Source organism: Cyrtonyx montezumae, unplaced genomic scaffold, assembly GCF_038088225.1.
Source record: "Cyrtonyx montezumae isolate F1298 unplaced genomic scaffold, pur_monq_1.0 scaffold_4, whole genome shotgun sequence".
Taxonomy (NCBI): domain Eukaryota; kingdom Metazoa; phylum Chordata; class Aves; order Galliformes; family Odontophoridae; genus Cyrtonyx; species Cyrtonyx montezumae.
The window spans coordinates 25,175,323-25,202,786 of NW_027072045.1; the positions used below are offsets into that span (position 1 = coordinate 25,175,323).

At 43.4% G+C, this 27,464-nt stretch overlaps 1 protein-coding gene across 3 annotated transcripts in view; it reads left to right on the forward strand.

Annotated features, from left to right (window-relative positions):
* The window catches only part of ARID5B (AT-rich interaction domain 5B), a 103,676-nt gene that overhangs the window by 16,651 nt on the left and 59,561 nt on the right, over window positions 1-27,464 (forward strand). For all 3 annotated transcript variants that reach the window (XM_065746752.1, XM_065746751.1, XM_065746753.1), the window contains one exon: window positions 22,643-22,873. In XM_065746752.1, the coding sequence (XP_065602824.1) occupies window positions 22,643-22,873 (231 nt within the window). The remainder of the gene's footprint in view (window positions 1-22,642; window positions 22,874-27,464) is intronic.

The window sequence follows — 27,464 nt, forward strand, 5'->3', positions numbered from 1 at the left end:
AAGCTGCTAGCAGAGCACACATTTGATTTTCCTAAACATTTAAATATATGTATCACACCCTCGTTTTAAGATGCTGGTTAATGACTTTATGAGCATGTTGGCAGCCAGAGCATTACATGTGGTTTGAGAAATGTGTCTGGATATGCTCGGTAAGCAGTATTGTTCTGACAGTGTACTAAAGGCCATCTTCAATTTGACTGTGCTCCACTTTGTTATGCTGGGAGAGAAAAAGATAATTCAGCAGAGCATTGTGCTGTCGGCTGGAGACACCACTCTTCAGAATACAAATATTACTAAGGATAAATGAATCATTAAAAGAACAGTGGCATAAAATATCTGATGAATGAACTCCAGGAGCCTCTGCTGAAATAAATTTAACATTCACGGACAGTACCATAATATGTGAAATAACAGTGTCAGTTCTACATTCAGTTGCCAAAAACATTTATGGACCTAGAATAATTTTGAATTACAAGGCTATAAATACATGGAGGGGATTTGGTGATATCATAATAAGCCATGAGAAAGATACTAGTCTGGTTTCTAATGTTACCAGAACCTTGAGATGTATTTACAGCCTCGTTCGAACTCCTGCAGTTTTAGGGGGCGGTTCTTCCCTCTCTGCATGTTTGCCATTCCCACTAGTGCCAGGAGGAAGCTATGCATGTGTGCCACGAACGGAATAGATCCCCCTGTGCTGTACAGTTCAAGGATCCTAGGACAAATTGGAAATTAAAAGAAAAAAATGTCAGAAACATTCCCTCTCATTTTTCTCCGGGTCCCTCGTGTCCTGTTCTGGTCCTGTGAATAACACTGGTGAAGGGAAAACAGGTAAAGTACGACAAGGTAGCCAGTGTGTTTCCAAACACTTCCAACACAGCTGCATCATTTTTCTGCGTTTTATTGCTGAGAAACGGAACAGCCAAAGCCCAGATGTTCCGGTCCCAGGTTTCTTTAATGTGTGGGCTGATGCATTTTAAAAGTGTGTTGTACGTGCCCAGGAAGGCTGGGACTGTCACCTCGTCTGTCAAAAGGAGGCTTCTCTGTTCTGATACCAGATCCAGGGCTGATAAGAGTGGTTAATTAGGAAGTGGGGCCCGGACCTGACGCAGAGCTCCAAGAGCATGTTCAGCTTTCAGCATGTCCCGCATCACCTGTTGGTAATAAAGCCTGCTGTCCCCTGCCTTCCTGAGCCGTGGCGGTGACAGGGCTTCCACAGGTACTTAGTGTCGGCTCACACATCCTGATATTAGACCGGCTGCAGCCCTGTTCCACAGGACCCTTCCCCTCCCCGTGCCTTCCTCCAGCCAGCTGTGTTGTGTTGCTGGCCTCAGACTTCTGGTAAGTCATCGGCAAAATATGCATGTTCGATGCGCGCAAAGCGAGTCTGCTCAGTAATTCCACATTCCTTAGTGTTGCAGGAGGTCTCTCTACTGACCAAGCTTTGGTTTCTGCTCATCCTTCTTGCATACTGATGATTCTAGCCTTGCATCTAGACCTTCCTAGGTGTGTTCCTAGCTCTCTGGCGCTCCTCGCAGTGGGCAGGGGCTCAGCTGATGTCCCTCAGCGCAGTTCCTGCTCTGCATTCTGTGTCATGGTGCACTAATCCCCCTGACAGCAGCAGATGGGTCAGGACCTGGGGATGCAGCCTGGGCTTTCCACTCTTGCCAGCTGGTGAAGCAAATCAAAGATAATTATGGGACCAAAAATGTGACAACAGCGTGGTGGTCATGAGCAAGATGGAGTCGTTGTAAGCCCCAGAGGTGATGTGTGGCAGCGGCATGTGTCAGCGATAGGTCCTCATCCAGCTGCTCACTGAGCCTGTGTGTGCTTCCAGCATCCCCAGTTCATTTTCTTGCCTGTCCCTCTTGGACTCAAGCGTGTTCTTGCTATGGCGGCAGGGTCAAGGGATTATTGATTATTTGGGTTTTAGTTAATTACTGATGACTTCAGCTTGTTATTCTTAGCAGTATCTTGGTGAGCTCTCTTGGCAAACCCAGTAGACAGTGTGTAATGCTGTCTTTATGCATGTTTTTCTCTTCAATTACTTTAAAACCACAGTTTCCACTTTTCTTTCACGCAGAGTATTTCCAGATTAAAAGCTTTAGGGGATGGAAATTAAATGGTAAGGTGCTATAAAAGTCTACATCAAGAATCTCAAATGTTTCAGCTCCATTTTTTAGTTTTCCCAGTCCCTATATGACCCAGTATGTGTCAGCATGCACTTCCAGTTTGGTTGCGTAGAGAAAATAGCTGAAAAAGTCCTTGTGTGCTTGTGTTCTTAATCCCTTGTTCAGAAACTGACAAAAGCGGCCCCATAATTTCTGTGGTATAGTATAAAAAAACCTAAGCAAAATGCAACCAAATAATTTTGGCAGTTGAAACGGAGAAACTAAAAATAATTTAATCTGCAGTGTGAACATAGTTTCGTATTTATACTAGCATCTGGCCTCAGGAATTGAATACTCCATTCTTTAAATAGCTTCACTCTGGCTCTTGAATGCTTTGTGACTAGAACATTACCCTACAGTCATACACCTTGTTTACATATTTCTGTTAAAAGGCAAAAGAACTTACAGTACTTCAGAACAGCAGTATGAGCTCCCCCCCCCCTCCTCTCTCGCCCTGGAAAAAGAAAGTTTAAAAAAGAAAAAAAAAGCAAAAATGAAAGAGTGGTCTGAAAATGCATTTTAAATTTAGTTCCCTGGGTTTGCTGCCGGGTGCATCTTTTACTGTCGTTTGTATCAAAAAGTGGAGGAAAATATTTCCAAAGAAAATGTGTGCCATTCCAGATGCCCAACAGTAGGCAAACAGAAATTTATGTATGCTTTGTTTTTATGTTTGGTTTTAATCTGGCAAATGTCTTTGTCTTCAAAAATATTTTGCCTGGAGGTAGTGGATCTTTCCTTTTTTTTTTACCCATATGGTGGAAATATGGAGTGGGCTCCTACAACAGAAATATATTAAAATATCATAATAAACAGATAAACACTATAAATGGGTGGCTAATGATTAGCTTCTCACGGTCTGTAGGGACAAAGTATCTTTTTATAGTTTTATGACCTGCGCCCAACCTGACTTCAGGAAGAATTGTATTTTCAGAATTATATATTTGAAACTTCAGCTAAGCTTTACAAATTTAGTAGATCCCTATTTAGTGTCTGTTGGTGAATGTAAGTCCAGCCTAATATTCCCGCTGCTATATTTTCATTCACATGTCTTGAGGTGAACCTGGAAGCAGAAGAGAAAATATTCCATTTTTAAACCTTATCCAGAATCCATTCGTATGAGTCACTAAAACAAAATCATAGTGGTTTGGCTAAAAAAGGCTTCGTTTCCAGAGGGAGTGTTCGTTAAAACACTGGCGCGTTTCCCACAGTGTTTCTCGAATGTGTTTTCTTTGTTGTCTGTGTGCTATTGCAAAACATGAAAGATGGGGTCCTGAGCTGTGTGTGGGGCAGGCTCCTGGTGCTGCAGTGGGCTCCCGCAGCGATGCTCAGCCCCTGGAGCCCCGCTGCCGGCTGCCTCCATGCCCTCTGCCTGCTTGTGTAGGGAAGCCTTCCAGCTCAGGTGGAGAAGAGTTGAAGGAGTGTTTCTTTTTCTAGGCATCATTATTCAGGGCTGCACCTTGGGCTTAGGCTTGCTGCCGCGATGCTCAGTAGGAAGACTCAGCAGTGTGAGTGGCAGGACGGTGTGTGTCCTCGTGAGTATTTTTGGGGCAGAGAGAGTTGCTTTGTTTCTCCTACCCGGCTATTATATTCCTCAACAGGAATGGAGCTTCTGGGATCATCATCCCACTCAGTGCTGAGGGGCTTGGTGCAGAGGCAGCACTCCGTTGTGGTCTCCAGCCGTGGGCCTGTGTGGGACAAGAAGAGGTGAGGCGAGGGAGCATCACCTGAGGCAGCGTGGGGAAGGTCGTGCGCTCAGTTTTGCATTGCTGTGTTTCGACCCAGACCCTCTGACTTTCATACAGTTACTGTGAGTGGCCCAGGATTTTACCTTTGGTGATCTTAGATGCCATGCAGTTCCAAGGCACACAACGTGTGATTTATTGGGTAGAGCCTATTTAATATCTTAAAAGCATAGGGTAGGAGATCAGATGTGAACATAACAGCCTTAAAATATATTCCCTGACAGCATACTTAAGAACATTTGGATCTAAATGAAATTTACAGGAAATGAGGCCAGTTTTGTCCTTGCTATTTTGGAGGCGGGGAGTGCGGGAGAAAAGGAGAGAGAGTGGACAGGAATTGGTGTGTTTGGTAACACGAGTCCGGTGTATTTGCACAAATGGAGTAGGAGCATTTTTCAGCTGCTGTGGCAGAAACAGTAGTGGTAGTTTCTCTGCTTCATTGGCAGACTTTTAACTGAACGCACGTATTGACAAATCTATATAAATGAATATGAAAAGTCTTCCCCTCATTTCTGGCCAGCAGTGCAGGGTGTTTGTATGCATCAGTATCTCTTGGCTTCCTCTGTCAGCCTGGAGAAGCACGAGATGAAGAAAAACTGCTACTCTGTTAGACCCTTTTGCCCCCTTATCACCTTGCAAATTCAACCTAGCAGTAACAAATGGCTTACATGCTTTTACCTGGAGAATGCATGTTGAGTGTTGTCTCTAGAGCAAGAGACCCTCATGAAAAGTGAAGAATGGCAGTTGGCAGAAGGGTTTCTACTCAAGCTGATGACTGACTGTCATCTTCTGCTGCACTACTGAAATTTTATTCACAAGAATGTCAGACCATATAGCGTATGGCCACTTCTCTTAAGCAAGAGGTTCACTTTCTACTTCTTAGGAAAACGACACAATTAATTTTCTTATTTGAAGAGAAGGATTGTGACAACAGTACTTGGAAATTATATTGTTAGGGCTCCGAAAACATTTTGAGTGCATTTGGCTAAAAGTGTCGTTCATGGATGCTGGGTGCATGGCAAATTCCTTACTTAAAATCCTGACGCGCTTTTTTGGCAGCAGGGAAAAATTTTTTGTGTTGGGAATGTGACAAAGCTTTTGCAAAGGTTTGGTTGGGAAAGAAGAAGACTTGGAAAAAAATGTGGTTTAGTTTTCTCTTATCAGTGGTTTTGTCGCTTATTCTTCATATGGTCATTGTATTTCCATCGTATTTCAGGAAACAAAGTCCTGGGCACACAACGTGCTGAGTGTCACAGGTAGGGCAAAGTGTGCTCCAAGGACACTTCAGCCACTAAGAGAGCACTTAGGTACCTGTATCTGAGCTCATCTATACAACTTGTTGATGCTGAAACTTCACTCCAAATCTGTGTTTGAGATGGCTTCGGGCCCTTTTAGATGGTTGTACCTTCCAACCTTTGGAAAGCGTAGCTGGCATCAGAAGGAACGTAATTGCCAGAATCCTTTCCAGGATCAAGAAGTTGAGCTGAGGGTCACTGCTAGGCCATCTGAACCTCAGCCAGCCTGCCACAGTATGTATGTCCTGATGTGGCTTTAGGTGTTACTGGCTGAATGCTGTACCATTCCCATTGAGCTCGGAGACCTGCGGGGGTTGGCTGGTGGCTCTTCCTGTGGCAGAAGCCCTGAGGGCAGCATGCAGAGCAGCTTCTCTGCAGTATGGTAATGTGGACTTGGCTGCGAGGTCAGGTGGCAAGCCTGGGAGAGTGTTTTTACAGTCACCCTGTAACTGACAGAGATAAAGCTTCCCTGGCCTATCAAGTGGAAAGGTGTGGCTTGGCAGTCTCAGTGAGGTCCCCTCTGTGACACACACTGCCTTCATCGAGTAAAGAACCGTTGTTTGCAACTACTAATTGCATCTCTTCCAGATTATACTCTGGACACCATCCCTCCCAGCTTCTCAAAGCACTCTACTATCTGAGGCTTGAATTGCTGGTGGCTGTGATGTCTCCAGTCTGTTTTGGTGCCAGCACAGGAAAAGACAGCACGTGGGCCAGGAGCAGGATGCTCTGCCTAACTCAAGAGATCCCCATCTCACTTTGGTGTGGCATAAACGTGCGCTGCAGTTTATTGGGCTGATTACCATGAACCCTGTAGTTCCCTAGAGATAAACAACTGCTCCCTTCTCCCTGGGTGCCACGGGTATCTGTGCATCAATGGTGTACTGACAAGACTGACTAGACGAGTAAAAACGTTATGGGCCATTAAATAACCAACCAACCCCACCTTCATTTTCTTGGAGGTACATACAAATCTCATCATTTTTCTTCTTTACAGCTAGTTGACTTGAGGATCCGTGTGAAAGATCAGGTTGCTAGCTTGCAGAAGTTAGCTGGCTTCGAGCAGCTGTAGACTGGTTTTCTCATGCCACCAGCCTATTGCACTACCAGAAAGTGAAAGTTTGATGTCTGTCCTGAGTCTGGTTTCTTGCACGCGAGATCATTTTGCTTCCCGTGGCCTAGAAACCAACAATGAGTGTATAAATTGCAGGCCGGAAGAAAATTCTGAATTGACTGTAAGGTGAATGGAGGTTAAATAATTCCCTCAACTTCAACTGAGAAAAGAAGAAAAGATCACTGAATTCTAAAACAGACTTCAATATAGACAAAGAAAATGTTATTTTAGTATAGATTAAACTTCTGACTAAGATATAGAGGGATTATTGTGTCTGTTTCAGATGTAATTTCATGCCTGAGAATTTACATTGAAGGAAAACTGGTCTGGAACACATTAGCAAGGGCCCTGTTTTGCTGTCAGTTTAATTAAATGGAAACTGCTGGCAAGGAGACTGGAGTGAGTTTATAGAAGCAATACTATTTTGAATGTTGGAACAGGAAACTATTAGGTCTTCCAGTTTGTAAGGGACACAGAAATGAAACCTGTGATTCATTCTTGTTTACAAACTCCCCGGCTAATATACAATAACCTTAGTGATAAATTAACTGCAATTGCACATTTTATGCAGAGGGCTTCACAATGGCTGCAGACTTTGTAGTTATGAAAACCGTGACCTTTGACGGAGAGGTTAGAACATGAAGTTTTTCCAAACAGTGCGTAGATCTTCGAAAGTATTCACTTTTCCTTTCCTGTTTCATGTGTGTAGATTGACAAGATGTGCAGTGGGTGTTCTGTTTGCTTGCCACAAGATTGTTGTCAGGCAGAAACCCCCCAAAACAAAAAAGCCCGCCCTTCGGGAACATTGATTTATCTGTTAACTGTGTCTGGCACGCTGCCTTTTGGCTTTGATTTCAGAGAGAAACATATTTGGTTACTTTAATAGGCAAAAGCACTGAACCTGACTTGTAGGGAAAAAATTGTTTTCTTTCCCTTTTTCAGTTCTGTTTACCGTATTCTGACATTCTGTATCGTAACTGTACAACAATTCCAAGTTGGAGTAAAGAAAAGTAGGGCTGGATCTCAGACTCCGTCAACCTCATTATTAGAGAGCCAGCTTTTCTGGGTGACTCAGTGGGACTGAAAATGAATGTTTATGCTGCTTAATAGCCACTCTGTGATACCGGCTCTGATGATACTGAATGTTTTCTTGTTCTCAAAAACTGTTCACATCACTTATTTATATATCTCCTTCTTAGTTAACATTTGTTTTTCTTGTAGAAGTTTTTGCTGAGCTTATGAGTTAGTTTACCCCCTCCCCCAGATCTTTTGTTCCCTCTTCTTTGCTTCTTCTGGGTGTATTTAAAAAGAACGGGGTTTTCTTCTTCTTACTGTGGAAATTCACATCTTTCCTACTTTCGGCTCCATTTCCCATTCATGATGTCCCAGCGTGTGAGAGTGAAAGCTGAGTATTTGACAAAGTGAGGTTTTTAATCGCCTTCCAGTCACCATGTCGTATTTATTGTGTGTGCTTGCACGTGCAGTAGTATGTGATGGAGTTGTGAGTAGGTGTGTGTATAGAAGCGTGTGTGTTGCTGAGCTCTGCTTGTCAGGAAGCAGTCGGCCAGGGGAGCATCTTTATGAGAGACTGCATTCTTTACATAAGTATCAAAAGCAATAAAGTACATTGTCTGAGGTTTGTGAAGATCATGAGAAAAATAAAGGGAGCAAGAGATTAGAAGTAGCAAGGAGAACAGAACAGAACAGGAAGGATTGTGTGTTTTTCAGTGAAACTGTGGGAGGAATCGGTGTTTTAATATTAACCTCAGTTGAGCTGTATCCCAGTGCCTCCAGCACGCCTGAAATTTGGCATGGCTGGCAGGGGTCAGAGATGAGATATGGAGAACCCTTGCGTAACACCAGGTACTGGGAGGGAAGAAGGGCCACAGCCGGCTTCAGGGATTTTGCCTCTCAAAATCCAAGGCCTCGATGCTGTGAGTGGCCGCTGTGGGAAGGCTGTGGGGCAGAAAGCTGCTTGGGGTGCCTGTCCAGGCTGCATGAGAGAAAGGCTAACCTGGTTGGAGTGGTGGTGAGAGCCAAGGCCACCAAAGCCCTCCGGTCTATAGAAAGCGTAGTGAGAGTCTCTACCAGCTAGTTTATTTTAATTTTTCTTTTTCTGCTCTGCTTCATGACAGTACTTCAAATAATTACGTTGATTTATGATTACAGGTATTTTAAAGTTGTAGTATGCTGTAACAAAGCGATGCCAGCTTATTGTTTCTGGCCCTATCCAATTATACAATTGAGTTTAGGCATGTAATAATGTTATAACCGAAATATCCATCATGATGGATTGAATTTCACGAAGTACAATGCAAGAATATTTATAGCTCCATTCTTAAAGCCGCTTTTGGGTCGGAATATGCCTCCTTGGTGCGGCCTTTAAAGGCAGGGAAAAACCTGAAACTTTTCTCAGTCTGGCCCCAAAGCTACCACAGCCCTGTGCCTACAAGGGGGAGGCTGATGGTAAACAGAATATGATAGAATAGAGTAATTATTTCCGCTAGAAAATGAGGATCCGGCGTTATTTGTACAGTAACACAAAGTCATTATTTGGCTATGCCGCTGTAATGAAACAATAAAGATCATGCTCAATGTAAGTATCATCTCCCGAGAGACTTCTTGTTCTCTTTCTAGCGTTTTGGCTATTAAAACGCATTTAGATGGCTGGGTCTCATTTCCCACTGCTTTTCAGAGAGCAGAGTGGGCAAAGCCTCCCCTCCTCCCAGCTCTGTTTGAATGCAGACCTTTGGCATTCCAGAAATCTGACCTTGTTTGTCAGGAACGGCTCATTTTTCTATAATGTAATATGAAGCACTCTTGTGTTTTGATTCCATGAAGTAGAGAGTTTAATGTTCCAGCTTGCCGTGATAAGGATACGATCTGGCCGAGATAGAAACACTAAAGGAAATTAGCTATTGTACTGTTCTTTAACATATTGTTTGCGTAGCAGTTTCATTTAGAATAATTTTGAATAATCCTGGAGTACCTTTTAAAAAGAGATTTTCTTTTGTTTCTTTCTTGGCCCAGATGAAAAGTGCGGCTTTAAGATATTTCTCCTAAAATAAATTTCAGGCCGCCTCATTTATAGTCAGCATGCCTTGATTACTTGCAGACATACTGGAAATTTACATGCGCTTTTCTCCATTATAAAACACTGATCTGTTCAGATCATTAGCTCCCTCATGACTAGCGCTTGGCAGCAAGCCAAGGCAGGCTAAATCTGGAGCTGTAAATCGTGAGTTGAAATAGCAGAAAGTGGATTTGTAACTTAAAAAGTGTAAACAGTTTGGAAAATGAAGTAATTTTAGAGTATGATTGATTGCCTTAAGATTGCACTTTAAATTAGCCTAGGGTCTCCAATGCAGATACATGCGCTAACTGCTTATTATGTATTTTCACTTTTCTTCAGAACAATAGCGTTGTTGGTAGGCTTCTAAACAATGTATGCTTCTCCTAGAGTGACCTTTGAGGAAATGAATAGTTTTATTGTGTGTCCATTACTTTGCCTGGAACAACATTTTTGAGTTATTAATTTGCCGTGGTCTATAAATAAAGGAATCAAAATGCAAAGCAGCTGCGTTACACTGCATGTAGTTCATCAGCCTTGTGCTTAAACATCACCATTTAAGATTGATAATGCACCGCATAAATAATTTTTTTCCCTCTGGTAAATTAGAAATGTTTTGCATAGCTGATATTTGCTGGAGATTGGTCCTTGAGCACCGTGGAAGCAAAACTCAAGGGTTTTTTAAGCAGAAGAGAAGAGTGACTGCAGTGGGTGCCTGTCACGCTGCGTTCCCTTTTCCAAGGACTTACCTCTATGCATCCTGTGCGTCCAGGAGCACTGTCTGTGTTAACTCATGGCCACACTGGAAACTGAGAGCCTGAAACCATTTATCTGGCATTAACGGTGGTTACGAGTTACAACGAACAGCCCACAGTGCTTGAATAGAGTACGTACCAAAAACTCTTACGGTTTCATGTCAGAGTGTTTTTTGTCTCGCCTCGCCCTAGATTTGATGTCTGGCACTCGGTAGATACCAGGCTGTTTCTGGAAGCTCCTTTCCCAGAGAGATTTTTTCCCAGGGCGCCACCCATCCCTGATCTTCCTTCCCCTCAGTCCACTTTTGAAGTGAAGATTTTGCCCTCACATTGGTGAAGGAGCCCTGTTGAGCGGTCTGAGCCCAGGTCTGGGAGCCAGGCCTCCTGAGACTGAAGCTCTGTGACTCATTCAGTGGCCTTAAGCAAGTCAGAACATCTCTGGGGAGGTTATTTCATATGTAAAACAGAAGAAATAATACTTATCTATCTACCTGCCTCATAGGAATGCCCTGAGGACTAATTAGCGTCCATTAAGAGCTCTGAAACAGACAGTGCTATCTATTATTAGAGCACACTCCAGACTAGCAGATAGTATGTTGGGATTGTTTCCTACTTAGAGCCTTCTTCTCTGCTGGGTATCGGACCAGAGCCCGTTGGGAGCAGGGCATGAGCCACTGGTGCTTTTGGGAATGTTGGCAGCCCCATGCGGGTCCTTCCTGGGCAGGTTCACTGGAGACTTCTGCTCTCGCTGAAAACTTGGAAAGAGTCTGCTGAGAGAAAGGAGTGGGAGGGTACGTACTTGTTCTGCTCAGCTCATAGGCACAACTCGTCCTGAAATCCTTTCTCACCCTGCCTCCACCTGAGGCCTCTCCTGATAATTCAGGTAGCGTGGCTTCTCTCCCTCACCAGGTTGCTTCCTGGTCCTGCAGGAGAGGAAGAGAGGTTGCAGTGAGTTCCCAGGAGGAGAGCAGGCTGGGCTGGGCTGGCAGGTTCATATCGCAGGCTGCTTTACTTGTTCAGGAGGCTGTTCCTCCTTGAGGAGCAAATGCTTCTTTTCATCTGTTCCTTCCCTCCACTGCTAGGTAACAGACTCCCCCGCCCCACAAAGTCCTTAAAATCAGAATGTGTTTTGGGGCTAGGGTAGCAAACCGTGCAGGTGTGTGTCTGCTGACAGCTGGGAGCCTTTCCATCATCGAGCGTGGAGGTTCTTGTCCAACCGGCAGCTCCTTTTGTTCTCTTGCACATCTTCTCTCACCATAAACTTTTCTACCTCTCTTTCAGATGCCATAATAACCTAGTTCAAAGGGCCCAGCCCTCTTCCCACTGAAGCCCACAGTCCCTCTCTTTCTTCCAGTGAGACTAGGACTCCATCCAAATTGACTTGAGAAAACCTTAATTTCTCTCTGTTTGCTCCTCACACGTCTCTCAGGCTATGAGTAATGTGCAAGGAGATGGGAAAACCTGTGTGAAATTTTCCAAGGGAATTTTCTGTGTTTTAATAACATTAATGAAATTACTTAACACTTCATCAGATTTTGCAGCTTGTGGTGTTGGGATTTCGATAGCTCCCTGTTTGGGTGCTCTGACTTCTCACCACCAGACAGTGTTCTCCTCAGAAATGGGGCTGAGAGTTCTCAGGAGCGTTTGGTCCAGCGATGTCTGTTGAGCGTTGTTGGAGACCTTTTTGGCCCGATGTCAGCAGGTGCTGAGGTGGGAGATGAGGCTGTGTGAGGTGCTGGAGAGCACGGGGATGTGGCTGTGTCAGAGACCAGGAGCTGGGCTGCTCCCCACCAGCCTTTCCCAGTGCTGACCCTTATAGGTTCATAGGTTCATAAGGTTGGAAAGGACCAACAAGATCATCTAGTCCAACCATCGACCCTTGTGCTGATCTGCCCTGGTTGCATGGAAGTAAAGTTACGTTGATGAGAGGTACAGCTGCATTGGGATGAGATAAAGGACAGTGTATTCTTGGACAAAATATGTGGGGCTAGCATTTTTTGTAACTGCAGCATGTTTTTTTCTAAGAAACAGCAGCATGCTAATTCAAATTCTGTGCCGCTCTTGGGTTTAAGCATCATTACACAGCAGATGATAACTTAAGTTTATCTGTAAAATTCTTCAACTGTGTTTTTTTGTTTCCCAGCTTGACTTCTTTTGCTCTTCTCGCCTTTGATTGGCTTCCAAAAAAGTTATTAACATGTTGCAAAACAAATACAAGGGGCTGCTGAAGCTTATTAAAAATGGTTTCTATTGTTCATATCTGGCAGTTGACAAATTGTCTTGTGCTCTATCTCACCTGCTCCAGTGTGAAAGGTTACGTGAGAAAATGGCTGCAAATAAATTGCCATTGAATGTTGTCGAAGACTAAGCGTACTGCTTCTCTATTAAAGACCTCTTTTAAAGCTCGCTATTCAGGCTCCCCCCTGCACGTCTCTCTAACACTTGTCTGTTATATTATGTTTGGCACAGAAGGAAACATTAAATAGAAAAGAAACGTCTGACTGTGGTGTTTCTAGACCCTATTATCCCTCTGTCAAATGTCCACATGAGAAGGGTACAATTTTTGTCCATATTGATGATGATTTCTGAGGGTTTTACTAACCATCTTCGGAGGGAATTGCTAGAAACAAATGAAATTGGAAAGCACATTTTTGCAGCTTTGGAAATCTTACTTAAATCAGTGTAATGAGACGCAGTCAGTAAAATGTAATTATTCTCACTTCTCCATGTGTCAAAGAAATCAGCAGTATGGTTAGGGAGCAGAGGGTTACAGTGAGCTTGTTATTTTTATATGGAGCCAGATACCGCTTGTGTGTAGTACATGGTAAATAGTAGATAATGCAGTTTTTATGTGTTCTAAATACCCGGCAAGAATTAACGGGGTTGTTACTTCATTAAGGGTTTCAAAGAGGGCATAAATGTCAGAAGCAGAGCTGAACTCTTTAAATCACCGGACCCTTTCCACCCTCCACCCCCTGTGTCACGGCCCTAGGATGGGCAGCTTCTGCTGCTGCTGTTCTGAGAAGGGCAGAGCTCCTCTGAGTTTGGGGGATGATGGTGGAAGGCACTGCGTGGAACGTGGAGATAAGGCTTTTGACCCGTGCCTCTGGGGGCAGTGGAAAATGAAGGCAGTGGATTCTGCCTGCGGGAGAGAGGGTGTAACAGTCCCTTGGGAGTTGGGCTGCATCGCACACTTCTCTCATTTCTATATGAATGATGGGTGAACGAGAACGGGAGAGGAGATGACAGGAGACCTGTTACTCTGATACTAAGCCCAGGAGCTTAGCTTGACTCTCAGCGGACTCACATGTTTTTCAGTTTTACATTCCTTAACATTTTCCCAAGCAAGGATGGATCTGCCACAGACCCCTTCACCTCCTCGGCTCAGAAAGCAAGGAACAGAGCACGAGTTTAGAAATCATCATCTCCTCACAGAGAAAGATCCTTTCTTGGGTGCTGGCTTAGGGAACCTGTTCCTGCCTTTGTTTCATTGTTCCAGTGGTTATTGGCATCCCTGTAAAACAGTGGGTGCCTCTTTTGCCAGTGGCTCCAGCTGCCCGTTTTTCTGTCTGCAATGTTTTCTCTGCGCAGCGCTACACTTCAGAAGAAAGGAGCCCAAAGACACATAATCATAGCTGTCGTAGTAAAGATGAGGAGAATGGTGAAGAAGTCCCTGGTTGTGACCCAGCTCACAAGAACTTCAAGGGTTGTGAAGATGCAGCCACAGTAGCAGTGCAGTACTTGTGCTTACTACACTTTCTCTCTTGCCCTCTAGAGTATTTTCAGGAGCAGGTTTGCATGGGAGTACTGAAGCGTAGTTTGGTGGTATGTTGGATGGTGTTCAGAGATTGCTGAAAACTGTGCATTAAATAGCACTTTGAATTGCAAAGTGCTGGTTCAGTTTTGTCAATGAGAATGATAACACTTATTATCTGATTGTTCCCTGTGCAAATCTCACCTCAGGAAAATTAAATTATGTTTGAATGCAGCTAAAGGAAAGTATATCATTATTTCCTTTCGTTATTAGAGGGGATTTTTACTGTTTTGTTTGTTAAAACTGAAGCAGCTGCCATATTTGAGCCTTCGATGATTTAAAAGCAAATAGGGAGGCAGAGCCCTTTACAGTACAGTTGGCTTGTTTAATGTGATTTAACTCCTCTTCTTGGCTTCATCATATTACCAAATTATGTTTGAGCCCCCCTCCCCTTTTTAATTCATTCTTCTTTTTGTTATCAGCGGAATTGAAGCTGCTTATCAGTAACCACGACAACCAGGATAAATACTTGTTTTAAAGCTGATGCACATTCAACCTGAATGGTCCACACAATCCAGAACGTTCAAGAGGACAGGCAGCATGTGCTCCCTTCTGTAACCCATCTCCGCCTGCCCCCTTCTCCATCTGCTTTAGAAGGCTAGCAGGGCAGTGTCAAATCATCAGAGCCATTTTCCATAGCAATCTGTGTCTGTCTGGCCTCAGGCTGGCCTGCTCCTGCGCCCTGAGGAACAAGTAGGGAGGGAAATTTGGGCGAGGAGGAAGAGAGAGGATCTCAAGGGCTGGGCTTCACCTCAGCCATGTCCCTGGCACTGTTCCCTTCTCCTCCAGCTGCTGTCATGGCACTGACCTGTGGCCCCGCGCCATGAACCTCTGTGCAGAGATGATCCCAGCCAGGCAGGATGCTCCTGGCCTGAAGGAGTGGCTGGGGTGGGCAGGCAGGGCAGAGGGGAGCAGCAACAGAGATGCCTCAGAGCTTCACCTAGTCCTTGCCCAGCTCCTAGAGAGGCAGGAGGCAGGGATGGTCGCTTCCCTTTCGAGGAAACTTAGGAAAGCTCTGCTTACCCAGAAATCCCTGCCAGCGAGGACTTCTGCTGGCTGTTTGCTGTCCCCATTGCTCTCTTAAGTTGCTTGATGTTGTGGAATAAATCCTTTAAGCTCTCTCTGTCTCAATTTCTCTCCCTGTGTAATGGGGATAATAATTTTTACTCATCTCCATAAAGCAGTCTGAGGGCTGTGGATGGAAGGGCTATATAAAGCTGGTAATGACGATTGTCAGTCACTCTTCTTTGGAGCCTAGGGTAGCAAACCGTGCAGGTGATAAACCTCATAAACCTGCTTCCTGTGGCACAGGAGGGCCCGGGGAGTGCAGAGCAGGAGCCGCGGTTACACGGAGCTGAGTATTGCACCGGGGTATGGAAAAGGACACTGAATGTCCATCCGGAAACTTTATTACGTTTCTTTTGTCTTCTTCAAAGTCAGACTTAAGGTTTTAACTCAAAGTGATTTGATGGGATAAATACAATGGAAGATTTAATTATGTGGACCTACTGTCAGTCATTGATGAACGTGCCCTGTTTTGTCCCTACTACGTAGGACTAGTACAAATCCAGTCTGAATCACTGAGTGTAAAATGTTCTTCAATCATGTGCTTTACATAGGCATGAGATGGTGCTGCCTTTTTTTTTTTTTAATGACTATTGCTGTTGGGTGAAACAGTTTCAATCTCCAGTAGGTTTGCAAGTCCTCTCTTTCAGATGTTACACTAATCTTAGGAATTCTGTGAACGACTGCTGCTCTTCTGGCTTGGTGACAGAAAACAGAGAGCTGGGGAAGTGACACAAAATTCTCAGAATTAGCTCTGACTCCTCCTTACAAGGGAAGCAATATCTGATACACGCAGGAAGGCTATGCGTGGTATTCTGTGTATTGGCAAAATAGCTTTTGCCTTTTGATGAGTATAAAAGCAAAATAAGGCAGGCAGACGTCCACATAAGAATTACAGGCAACTTGTTAACATCATCATTATCTGGTAAACATAAATGTAATCGCTGTGTTCCATATCCTGCAACACGTTTCCTTTGTTCTTGATTGCATTAGCATTCAAATAGAGGGGGGCTCTCAAAGCAAGGAGAGTGGGTCCTGCTAACAAAGCAGTATCCCTGTTGTGTCAGTAATTTACTCAAAGTGTTTTAAACCTAAAAACACAGATTTTCAGTCCCGTGTCATGGGGTTAAACCGTTACTGTATTTGCATTTGTCTGTGAGAGAAATATGATTCTCAGATTGATATTTTTAGATGTTGTAACTAATTAGCCAGCCAAGGCGTGCTGAGTGGCCTTGCTAGGGTGAACTGGGACTGCAGGAATGAAAAGGCAGGTGACTTGGAGGAGCTGCACTTGGTGAGTCCTCCTGATGCCCAGGGACAGAGGGGCTCAGTGCACCAGAGCATACAGGAGCGGCTTTTTGGTGGTGGTGTGGTGACCCAAGCTCCAGCAGCCTGGTGTGAGGGGACATGGATTCCTGCTGCAGCTCTTAGCCTTGCCCCTGTGCAGAGGATTAGATGTGTGAAGTGGTCAAGCAAGCAGACTGTCATATTGCTCCCTTGGAGGTTATTTCATTGGGGAACAGTCCTGTCGCTCAGAGGAGTACCCAAAGAAGTAGGTGACGGTTGGCATTGCTTCTCGGCCAGCTGCAATATCTGTGCAATGATAGAGGGTATTTAGCTGGTTGTGGTTGAAGGGTGATATGTGAAGGTGTTCTTGTTCAGAGATCTAAAGGGTTTTAGGTCATAAAGACAGTTTCTTCCCTCTTCTGGTACTCCTAGAGTGTTCTGCTGATTCTGTTACTCATGGATTTTTGGGGGGATTAGGTTCTCCATCTGGTTGTGCAGTAAGCTTGCTCTGCCTGATAGCAAGCTATGCTGTGGCCTTCAGGATATTAGTAGAACAGCCATGCTTGAGATGCTCCCATTCAATCTGCAGCCAGTGGTTTTAGCTGTGTACAGGTCGAATATTAGGAAAAATTTATTCTCAGAGAGAGGTAATGCATTGAAACCGGCTGCAAAGGAAGGTGGAGGACTTGCAAGAAAAGGGTACATGTGGCACTTAGGAACATGGTTTAGTGCGCATGGTGATGATGGGGGTTGATGGTTAGACAAGATAATTTTAGAAGTCTTTTCCAACTTAAATGATTCGATATTTCTGTGATCTTCATATCATCTTCCTTGTGTTCTCATGCTCATCCTGCAAAATGTTGTAGCCAGAGGAGTGGAACAGGGGAAGGAGGAGAATTGGGTTGGTCTTAAGAGCTAGAAGAGTGAAAGTTGAGATGAGCTCCATGTTTTTATGTCTTGGTGGCAAGCGTATCTGCTGGGAAGGGATGGTCAGGCATGCATTTGAACAGGGCAGGCTGCATTGGTGGCATTCATGTCAGTCATTTGAAGGTCCAGTCTCTGGACTGAGCTAGTCATCGCTGATGGCGAGGTGGTAGTAACTCCAGAGAGCGAAAGGATCTGAGCCTTATCAATAAGAGCAGGTTGTAAAGAGTTCTATCTGACAATGATCTGCACATTTGTTGTACACTGGAACTCTGTAACAGAGTAAAAAGTGTCCACGTGGAATGAAGCGTTTCCCCTCATGTGTGCCCCAGTGGGTAGCTGAACCCTGGCCTCATGTCACGTTTTGGGGGCAGTGAGCCCTGCTCCGAGTGGGCAGGGGACCACTTGGGAGCCCGGGCTGTCCTCATGCAGCACTGCTAGCCCTTGCTGTGCCAGTGCCTCCACATAACCCGGATGCGCCATCCCTCCCTCCCTCCCCACCTGCTTCATAGTGATGGTATGGCCAGCTCCATGCATACAAGCAGTGGTAAGCTAATTATGATCTGTGCATCCTGTGGGATGCCCCCTTAGTAGTGGAGCTAATGGAAGATGGCAGAGCGGCTCATACTGTGAGCAGGAGGAAGGCTGATGGACACAGCACTGCTGCTGCTGCCTTCATTTTCACTCTCTATTCCAAATAACTCCCCTGCTCAATTTGCTACCCACACAGCAAAGCATTGTCCCATTTTATCTGGTTCCCCTGATACTTCCATTGCTTATCATATGAAGATCTGTGTTAACATTTATCAAAACAAATGGCAAGCCTGGGACCTTTTAAGTAGTTTTTTTAGTTAATAAAACCAATCTTCTACTTCTGTTATGTTAAAAGTACATTATCTTTTTATTACAAACTCTCTGCAGCTCAGTCTGTTTTCCTTCTTGGCAATTTCACGACTGCTCCGCTTGATCGCTGTATGGAGAATTACAAAATCATTAAGGGTGGGGCCTTACCAGCTGACTTACAGTACAAGCCATTTCTCAAAATAACCACAACACTGCAACGCTGATGTGTAATTTACGTCACAGTATGTTTTTATGAAATAGTTTGTGGCTTGTTCATTTAGATTTAGAACTGAGTATCTCTTCTCTCGCTTTTTAATCACAAGCTTTCTTCTATTTTTTTTTTTTTTACTTTTTAATATTTTCCACTCCTCGGCTTGGCTGGCCTCCAATGTAACAGCTACAGTCAGGAGGGAAAAAAAAAAAAAAAGATCTTTTTTTTTCTTTTTTTTTTTTCCTTTTGCCTGCAGTTTAACTGCAAGTGTGTTTTCCTCTTTGATGTATACAATTGTGTTAACTGCTTGGAAGAGACGGTAGATCTGGGGCAGAATAAATCGCACCGGGTGAAGCAGAGGGTTTATAAAATAGATGCAGAAGTTTGGAATTTCAAACCATAGCAAGCGAATGACGCTATTTAGTCTCCTGCTCTAGTACATTTCCTTTTTAAAAATGACTTTCTGTATAATGTCTCGTAATTAGAACAGGAAATCATTGAGTAACTGGAAGAAGAATAAGAGCACTTAAACTGAAAAGAAAATTACCTTCTGAGAAATTATATTCACAAATTTTTTTTTTCTCTAAATTTTTTTCTTCACACTGCTGTGTTGGTAATGATAGTAACAGATGTACGTACTCTTATCTGCATCATTGTTCTGCTGATTTTTTCTTGGGGGGAAAAAAAAAACCAAAACGAGACGATTTTCAGTAACACAAAAAATGAATGGACAGAAAATGGGAAATGCCTAATTACAAAAAATATTCCGTGTCACAACAGAGTAGCAATTAAATTGAAACTTCAATATAATTATCAATAACAGTCGAGCCTGGAGCCGTGCCAAGCGCGTAAAGTTGCTGCTCAGCCTTTATGTGGTTGCTAGGAGCACGGCGAAAAGTATAAAGCTTCGAGAAAGGAATGTCTAATGTAATAAAGTAACAGAAGGTAGCATAAATCATTGTGAGAGCAGTTCGTATTGACATTATTTTACTTAAATTGGGTTGAAACTAGACATTTAGTCTTACAAGAGGCACAAATTCATATTTCTTCTGAAGAAAGAAGTCTCTGCTTTCTGGGAAGGAGCAGAGCGTGTGCTTTCCTAACACAGCCCAATACATATTTGGAGCCTTTTAAGCAGAAATCTTTAAATGTTTGTTTCTGTTGGCATCCGAATGCATTTGCACTAATACGATTAAAGGAACTAAAGGGCAAAATACTTGGCAGATTTTGCAGTTGAGGTAATTAGGTACAGGAAGGAACATGCATAGTTTTTCCATCAAGCTCTATAAAATCCTGGTGTGAAGGTCTTTTTAAAGAAAGAAAAAAAAAAGCTAGCTGATGTTGGGAGTAGATTATGGCGGTTAGCAATAACATTGTAGTCTGATGTTTCCCAAACAAGCAAACAAAAAGGAGTTACATTTCTGTATTTCTCTGTTCTTTCTGTAAATAGTTCTGGCTCTGGATGGATTTGTTAGGAATGCATGCTTTTTTAGCAGGCTCTTTTTCTTTCAGGGCTTTTAATTGTCTTGCATTACATATTAAAAATGGTTGTGCTGATTTGAAAAGTCAGTTCTTGCATAGATTCATTGTGTTTGGCATTTCATGCATCTCTTACTTACAAAGACAACTTGAAGAACATGTAATCCAACATAAATGCCAGGCTGTGCCAAATCCCGGCTCTCTTTACCCCTCACAAAGGGAACTGTTGGATTACATCTGTGCATATATAGGCAGTGCTTGTAACGCAGGGGCGGAACCGTGCGCTGTAATTACAGTTGCTCTGTTTTCAGCTCTGAAATGTATAAGTAAATGAAAAATTGACATTGGAGGGGGTTATTAAAACAAGTAATTATGGTATAAGCATAGGATTAGAGTCATTTCAGTGGAATCTTACAAGCAGTATACCGTAGGTATTATCTTTTACCTTGTTTTCTCTACTGAAGCTAGAGAATGAGACACAGAAATACAGCACCCTGCTTTTCTAAAACCTCAGCCAAATGTTTTTAAGAAATCACATTGTTTTTCTGGACGTTAATGAAATGCAATCAACATTTCAGTCTTCATAACAGTAAACTCCTTCTGATCATGTTTACCAAAAATATTCAGCAATATACACTGAGCCCACTGGTAAATGACGTGTTAGATTGTGCTAGAAGAAAAAACACTTCTTTGGGCTTGCATTTTATTAGGGATTGGTCTACTCTGATTTCTCTTCTCTTGTGTGGGTGTGGCTGAGAAAAAAAGTCTTTGTTCCAGGAACGCTGTTTGTCTTTCACTAAACAAATCTTCAGTTTATTCAGTCCTTATTCATTCTTAGAGCTTTCTATTGAACACAGAGTGAGTGAACAAGGAGAGGAAAAAATGCACCATGAAGTACTCAGTGGAGTTGCACAAGCAGGGCTAAAAGTGATCCAGTGAAGAATTGCGTGATTTTAACTTCTGCTGTGGGTATGAGTTGAGATGCTGGTCTGCAGGGATGGGAAGTTTGTAGAATTCTGTGCAGGGTCTTAGAGCAATTTGTCTAGAAAGTAATGGTTTACTACAAAGGCACACGGAACATAGGTTTATATGCACCCTGTTTAAAAAGCTGACCACATCCTGGCTTGAGAAAAGTGCTGTCAGATCAACAGATTCAGCTCTCCGCTATCTACGCAGAGGTGTAAAGTAGTAATAACGGTCAGGCAGGCGTATATGAAACTCTCAGAGGAGTTAAAGGATGGATCATGTGCTTCTTAATTCCTAGAACGGTTTTCCTGATCTGATTTTAGGGTTTGCTAATAAAGAAGAGACTGACCTAATCCCAGGAGCAGTTGTCACGTTGTTTTGGAGGCTCGTGGGACACTTAGCTGAAATCAAAGCACAGCCACATCCTTATGGATGGACAGAGACGTTAGAGCCAGAAATTTCACTTTCTCAGGAAAGTAATGTAAATGCTGTTTACCACGATGCATTTACTCTTACTTCGGTACGTGAGTTGTTTGACCTCCACACCTACCTCAGGGCAGTGAGCAAAGTTCTGCGTTCAGGAGCTGTGCCCATAAAAGCAGGGCTTCCCCAGCTCCTCTGCTGTGCTGAGGTTTTTGCAGTGTCGTGTTTGTCTGCAGTGGTGACATTCTGGACGATCTATCTGCTTGCAGAGACTTCTGAAAATGTGGCTGTTTATGTGTCAACATTTCCGTAGCCTCACGCAAATCAAGATGAGCTGTGCCTTCGTATTTAGCTGGAAAGAGCTGATCTGACGTTTCTTTCAATATCTGAAGTGATTTTTACTTTAAGGCTAAGAAAGATGATTTCAGTATTAGTAATGGGATTAAATATTAGACCTTTTGTCTCAGTCAGAAGAAATAGCTGAGTTATTCAGTAATCAGGGTAAGCAGAAAATGTAAGCTGCGCTCTCTTGCTTTGTCTTCATTGGCATGCAGGGAAAGGCATGTTCAGCTGCCCCACCTGAGGAGATAAATGAGCATAAAAAGAAGTGCTGTTAAGTACTGGCTGCATACCTGCAAATGACTAATTCCTCGTGTTTGCATCTCTGGATTTTTGCTGTTTGGTTTCCTGCTGGTTATCATATGATGAAACTTGATTGTGACAGTTCAGCATCCGCTGCCTCTATGCCCAGTGTCATGTAAAACTTGGGGGAACGGAAAGAAACACGCTCGGGACTGCTTTACATTTTGAGCGTACCTTTCGACAGTACGAGCTGCTTGGAAATTCACTTGCTCATTGTGCTCTGTAGGTGTTTTATTGAGTCCCGCCACATTTGCAGTTAACGTGAGGAAAGTTGCTTCCACCTGTTGGGCAACTTTGCACCTCTGCACAATTTGGAGCAGCCCTGTTCCTGTCCGGAGCCCTTTGGTGGTTGCCAGTATCAGGCACTTCAGGAGAGCGTTGGTAGCTGTGCTATCTGGGGCTCGCGTGTTACTATTATTAAAAGGTGTTAGGTAGTGTCAACATGAGTTCAGTGGGGCTGTATAGAGAGCTGAGTGAAAATGGCAGATAATATTTCTGTCAAAGCAGCCAAGTTGGCAAAGGATGGTGAGCACTTTGATTCAGGCAATTGGCCAGCATGTTCAGAGTGAGTTTTCCTTAGTCAGGTGAAGTCCCTTGTGGGAAAGCATGACAGAACTGGACAGGAAGCCAGAGAAGAAGCTGTTTCAAGAAATATTTTAAAATATTTCTATTTTTAACCTTTCTTTCAAAAACCACCATGTTAAAAAAGAGAAGATGTCTTGAGAAGATAATGAACTTCGGGTTGTGGGTTTTCTGAGCTGCTTGATTAACAGCCTTGTTCTGTATTTTTTCTGATGTAATAAGAGTAACTCTCTCTTTTTTTTTTTTCTCCTTCTTCCAGGTGAGGATGATGAAGATTCAAACCTGCTAATTCTCAGCTACCCACAGTACTGTCGCTATCGTTCCATGTTAAAGCGCATTCAGGACAAGCCTTCTTCAATACTAACAGACGAGTTTGTTTTAGCCCTGGGTGGCATTGCAGTAACAAGCAAGAACCCCCAGATCTTCTACTGTCGAGATACATTTGATCATCCAACCCTTATAGAAAATGAAAGTATATGTGATGAGTTTGGTAAGTCACCTCACTGCTGTTTTCTTTTTCACACCGCAAAGACATTTTTCTTCTTCTTAGGTGTCCACTGATTTCCAAGGGGAAAATGTGATTCCTTTGAAGTGAATCAATGCTATTTATTGTTTGAAATTTTAAGTACCAAATGTGCTCTGTCCTCTGAGACTGAAGGCTTCGAGCTACCACTGGTCTCACTTTTGCACTTAAGTTTATCACAATCAAAGATAATGTTACATGGACAGAGAGCATGTAGTAGTTACTCAGTATGAGTGAAAGGATCCCTTGTCTGGATTTGAAATTTATCTACCTTAACCATTAGCCTGTGGCCTAGTCTTTACAGAAGCTTTACAATGTGTGTTGTTTTGTTGAAGTCTTTGTTGGTGCAATATGCTAATAAATGCAAAACAGGAAGACTCCCTGCGCATCCCATTGCTGCTGCAGAGCGCTCATCAACCGTGCATCTGCTCCAAGGGCCCTAAACAAATGTCAGCTATAAACTGTGCGTTTCTGGCCTTCCTGAAAGATGAGTTTTTTCAGCAGGGGTTTCAGCTAGGAGTTTGATTTTCCACGTGCAGAGGCAGTTCTGAGAGGTGATCTCTTAATTCAAAGGGTAGAGAGAATACTGTGCCACTCCAGGGGAGCCTGGAGGTAGGGGGCTGCAAGATGCAACTCCAGTGGCCGCCAGGTGATTGAACTCTTTGGTTTTGTTTTGCTTTGTGTTGTGCTGTTGAGTCAACCCAAGTGCAGAATTTGTGCTGGTGAACTTGTGTCAGAATGCGTATTCTGCACACACATACAGGGCAGCTCTAGAAATGGGTCCATTGTAATTTCTTCAGCAAAATGCCTGCGCTGTGAGAATCAAGTTTTATTACCCTTACCACTAGATGGATGAGCGCTGCAATTCATGCTAGCAAAATCTGCTTGTGTGGTAGTGGGCTGCACCTTTGCTTGGAGCTCCGTACGTCTCTGCGAGGAAGTTCTTGTGGTCTTTCAGACCATTATTTTAAATGTGTTTAATGTTTGATAATGGCAGTGGAAGGTGAGGTCGTCAGCAGTGCCTGTGATGGCAGAATAACATCCCCCTTTGTCGTAACCCTAGCACGTTGGTTGCTGGTTTTGTGCCCAGTCCGGGCCTTTGTTTTGGTAGCATATAAGAGCACCAACTCAGCAGGTTGAGCTGAGACATCTCAGTCGGTGTGGAACTGCTCCTGCACCATGCGTGGAGCGGCTCCCAGCGGGCAGGAGAGCTGTCCTGTACTGTTGTCACTGGAGCACGTTGCTACTGGAAAGAGTTTTAATTTTGTGGCGATGAGCTTTTGCAAAATTGGGTCCAAATTGTCAAGTCTACTTACAGTCACGCCAAACATTACAGTCTTTGAATTATGATTATAAATGTTGGTTCCTCTTGAGGATGGGGAGGCAGGAAAAATGAATGAAATATCCAGGAAGTTTGGTCCAATAACACAATAGTATTGTGTTGAGTTTTATTTACTCTAAGCTTTAGCTTAGAATATAAAGTTCAGTTTTAATTGACTATCCTTCTCGTATAGGAAAGGTTATTTTAGGCTTGAAGGCGTTTGATGAGCATACCATCTGTTTTCTGCGGAGTATTTTATTCAGGGTCATTCCTTGATTACAGGTTTGTTGAAATAGTTGGATCCATAATGTAAGTGTATCATGGAATATTAGTAATAGATGAATCAAAGAGATGTGGAGTGATACAGAAACTACACTCAGTGAACCATAGCAAGTGCTTTGTTCAGCCTCTGAAAGCTAACTATGCCATTCTCCTGACCTTTGCGAGGCAATTATCTCATTATCAAACTGGAGCCACAGAAATCTTTGCCATAGAAATTAATAATGTGTATTTAAAATTTAGTTTGGTTTAAGAAGCAGATTTTCTAAATGCCTATTAAAAAGTCAAAAATGGGCTGTTCTTTAAAAAATATTTTTTACACAAATAATGATGTGGTAAAATTTGCAAGCCCTGCTGTGCTAGGAAGCAAAAAATAGCCTGTATATGGTTCCATCACTCTATTGCAGACTATATGGTGTCAATTATACTACCTTTGTTGAAGGCAACAGGCAAAGTGCTGTTTTATCCCTTTCTTTGCTGGCAGGACAATAAAATGTACAACAGTTCATTATACAAACAGTTTATGTTGATATCATGTAGATTGATGTCACATGTGGAAAGTGAAGACTGCTAGAGCTAAACAGTGGCAGGGTGGTACAGTAGATAAATGAATTACTCTAAGGCACTGGTATTTATCAGTCAAATCTGAGGGGGAGACCAGATTACAGAAATGTGGCTAGAATTCTTAAAAGGTGCTCATAAAGAGATCCAGACTCATTTAATTTTGAGGAGTTTGGCTATTTCTTAACTTCCAAATGAAAGAAGTGTGCAGAAAGACGAAGTTGGGACCATGTGCGTTTCCCCATCATCTGGAATTCAACAGACTCTAAAGGAATGGCAAAATCTGAGGCAGTGTGGATGAAAAACACCTTTGCAAGATCCCAAGACTTGAGATGAGGATGTAGGGTTCTATCAGAAACGCTGCTGCGGGGTGAAGTGCTGCACCTCCTCTGAGCACTGGCAAGAGATAGAGCTAATGCCAGGGAGGCACCAGAATCACCTCTACAAAGAGCCCCATTTACTATGGCGTGTAGCTGTTGTTCTTGTTAGGCAGTTTTAATGGTGAGAAATGTTTTTCCAGGAAGTATTATCCCTGGTTTTACTACACCTTTCTAACAAAAACATTTTGTTCTGCTCTGATTCCTTCTCATCCCTTCACCCTTTTTCCCCATTCTGAGGTGAACAAAAAAATAAATAAAGCAGGAAACGATCAAGTTTTGTTGACAGTAGTTAAGGTGGAGACTTCTGGGGCTTTGGTGTGAGATTTTTGACTACTTAGAGGAAAGGTCTGTAGGTGCTGTGCATCAGCTCTTGCAGACATGGCTGGCATTGATGTATGTGGTGCTCCAGGCCTAGCTGCTGCAGCCCGTCCGGTGTGGATGGCTGCTGTCTGTTGTGGAGCTTTCCAGCTTTCTCCAGCTTTGCTTTCAGCATGGGCTGCCACCACAAATTTCTGCCAAGGGGGCCAGCAGCTTGAAGCCTCTGCTGGCATCTGCATAGTCGTGGTTACTCTTCAACTCTACATCATTGTTACAGACATCCGTCAAAATTGTTTGAGTTAATGGACTCTGGGGTTGCTGTTATGGAATAACTTTAGTAAGTACATTTAATTTACTAGCATTTCTCTGTGATCATATATGCTGCAGGAGTACAGGAATGAAAAAATAGGAGTTGTAATAGTTTTTGTTGTAGACTGAAGAGATCCAACTGGAGGCAGTTGCCTGTGCAGTGTCCAGAAGATGTGTTGAGGACTCTGGGCCAGAAATCAGCATGCAGAGTAGTTGCTACAACAGCATGCATCCTTTCAGTGGCTTGCCCACCTGAATGAGGTGACCTGGCCTTCTCCCCGGACAGTACCTGCTCTGCTGCAAGGAGAGGCTTGCAGGGCTCCTTGCTGAGGGTGGCTTCGTTCCTCAGCCAGCTGTGGGCTGCATTGCAGAGGGCATACGAGCCCCTTCCATACTCAGCTTTGTCCCTTGGCACTGACTCCACTGTCATAGGGCTGTGTGGTGCTGGGGGAGCAGGAGAGGCAGGTGAAGGTGGGTTTCTGCAGCTCCATCACCTCCTCCAGGTGAAAACCAACACAGGAAGATTTGTCACAGTGCTTTGCTGAAGGAATATTGTAATTCCTGCCCACAATGAATGAACCGGAAGGTTGTCATCCATTTTGTCTGCTTGGGTTTGATTGTTTTACCAACAGGAATGTGAGGGAAAACTGAATAACTGATTTCTTCTCAATTTTTGTTATTATTTTTAATATATTTGGTAGTTTTCTATCATTCTGGCTTGCTTTTGTAACAAGCTGGGTCCAATATGCCATTAAAAAAGTTCTTTGGTCCCTGAGGTGCTGTAAACACATGTTGGCCCCTGAAAGAAGGTTAAAAGTTTTATTCTTTCCTGCAGAGGCTAATTTTTTGTAAAACATTTCATACCAAAAAGTGAGAAAACTGCATCCTGCTGTGGCATTAATAAAAATTTTTCTTCTGAAAAAATGAAACTTCTCCATTTTACCATAAGAAGAGCAAGGCAGAAAGAAACCTCTTGTTATGTAAATGATGCATAAAGGTGTCACAGTCCCCTTTACCCTTCTCTCCCCCTTCCTCCCAAAAAATTGACGTATTGCTTGCATGGGAAAAAAACCATCTACACTCAGAACAAAACAAAGCAAAAGCAACTTTGCCTTGACCAGCTCAGATCTCTCTATTGAGCAATACAGAAAGCAGATCTTCTCATTGCTGGGTGAGCAGGGGATGGGTTGGAGTGAGGAACAATTTTCCCATCTTCTGGGTTTTTTGGGGATATTTTCAGGACTTAGCTTCTTTCTTCTCCTTGGTCAGGGAAACCATGGTGGGACAGGACTGCAAAGAAGAGGGGACTGTTTAGGGATAGGTCATGTGCCACGAACAGAGTGTAGGATGGGAGTATGGTACCTTTACTCCTGGAGTAGCTGCAGTTTTG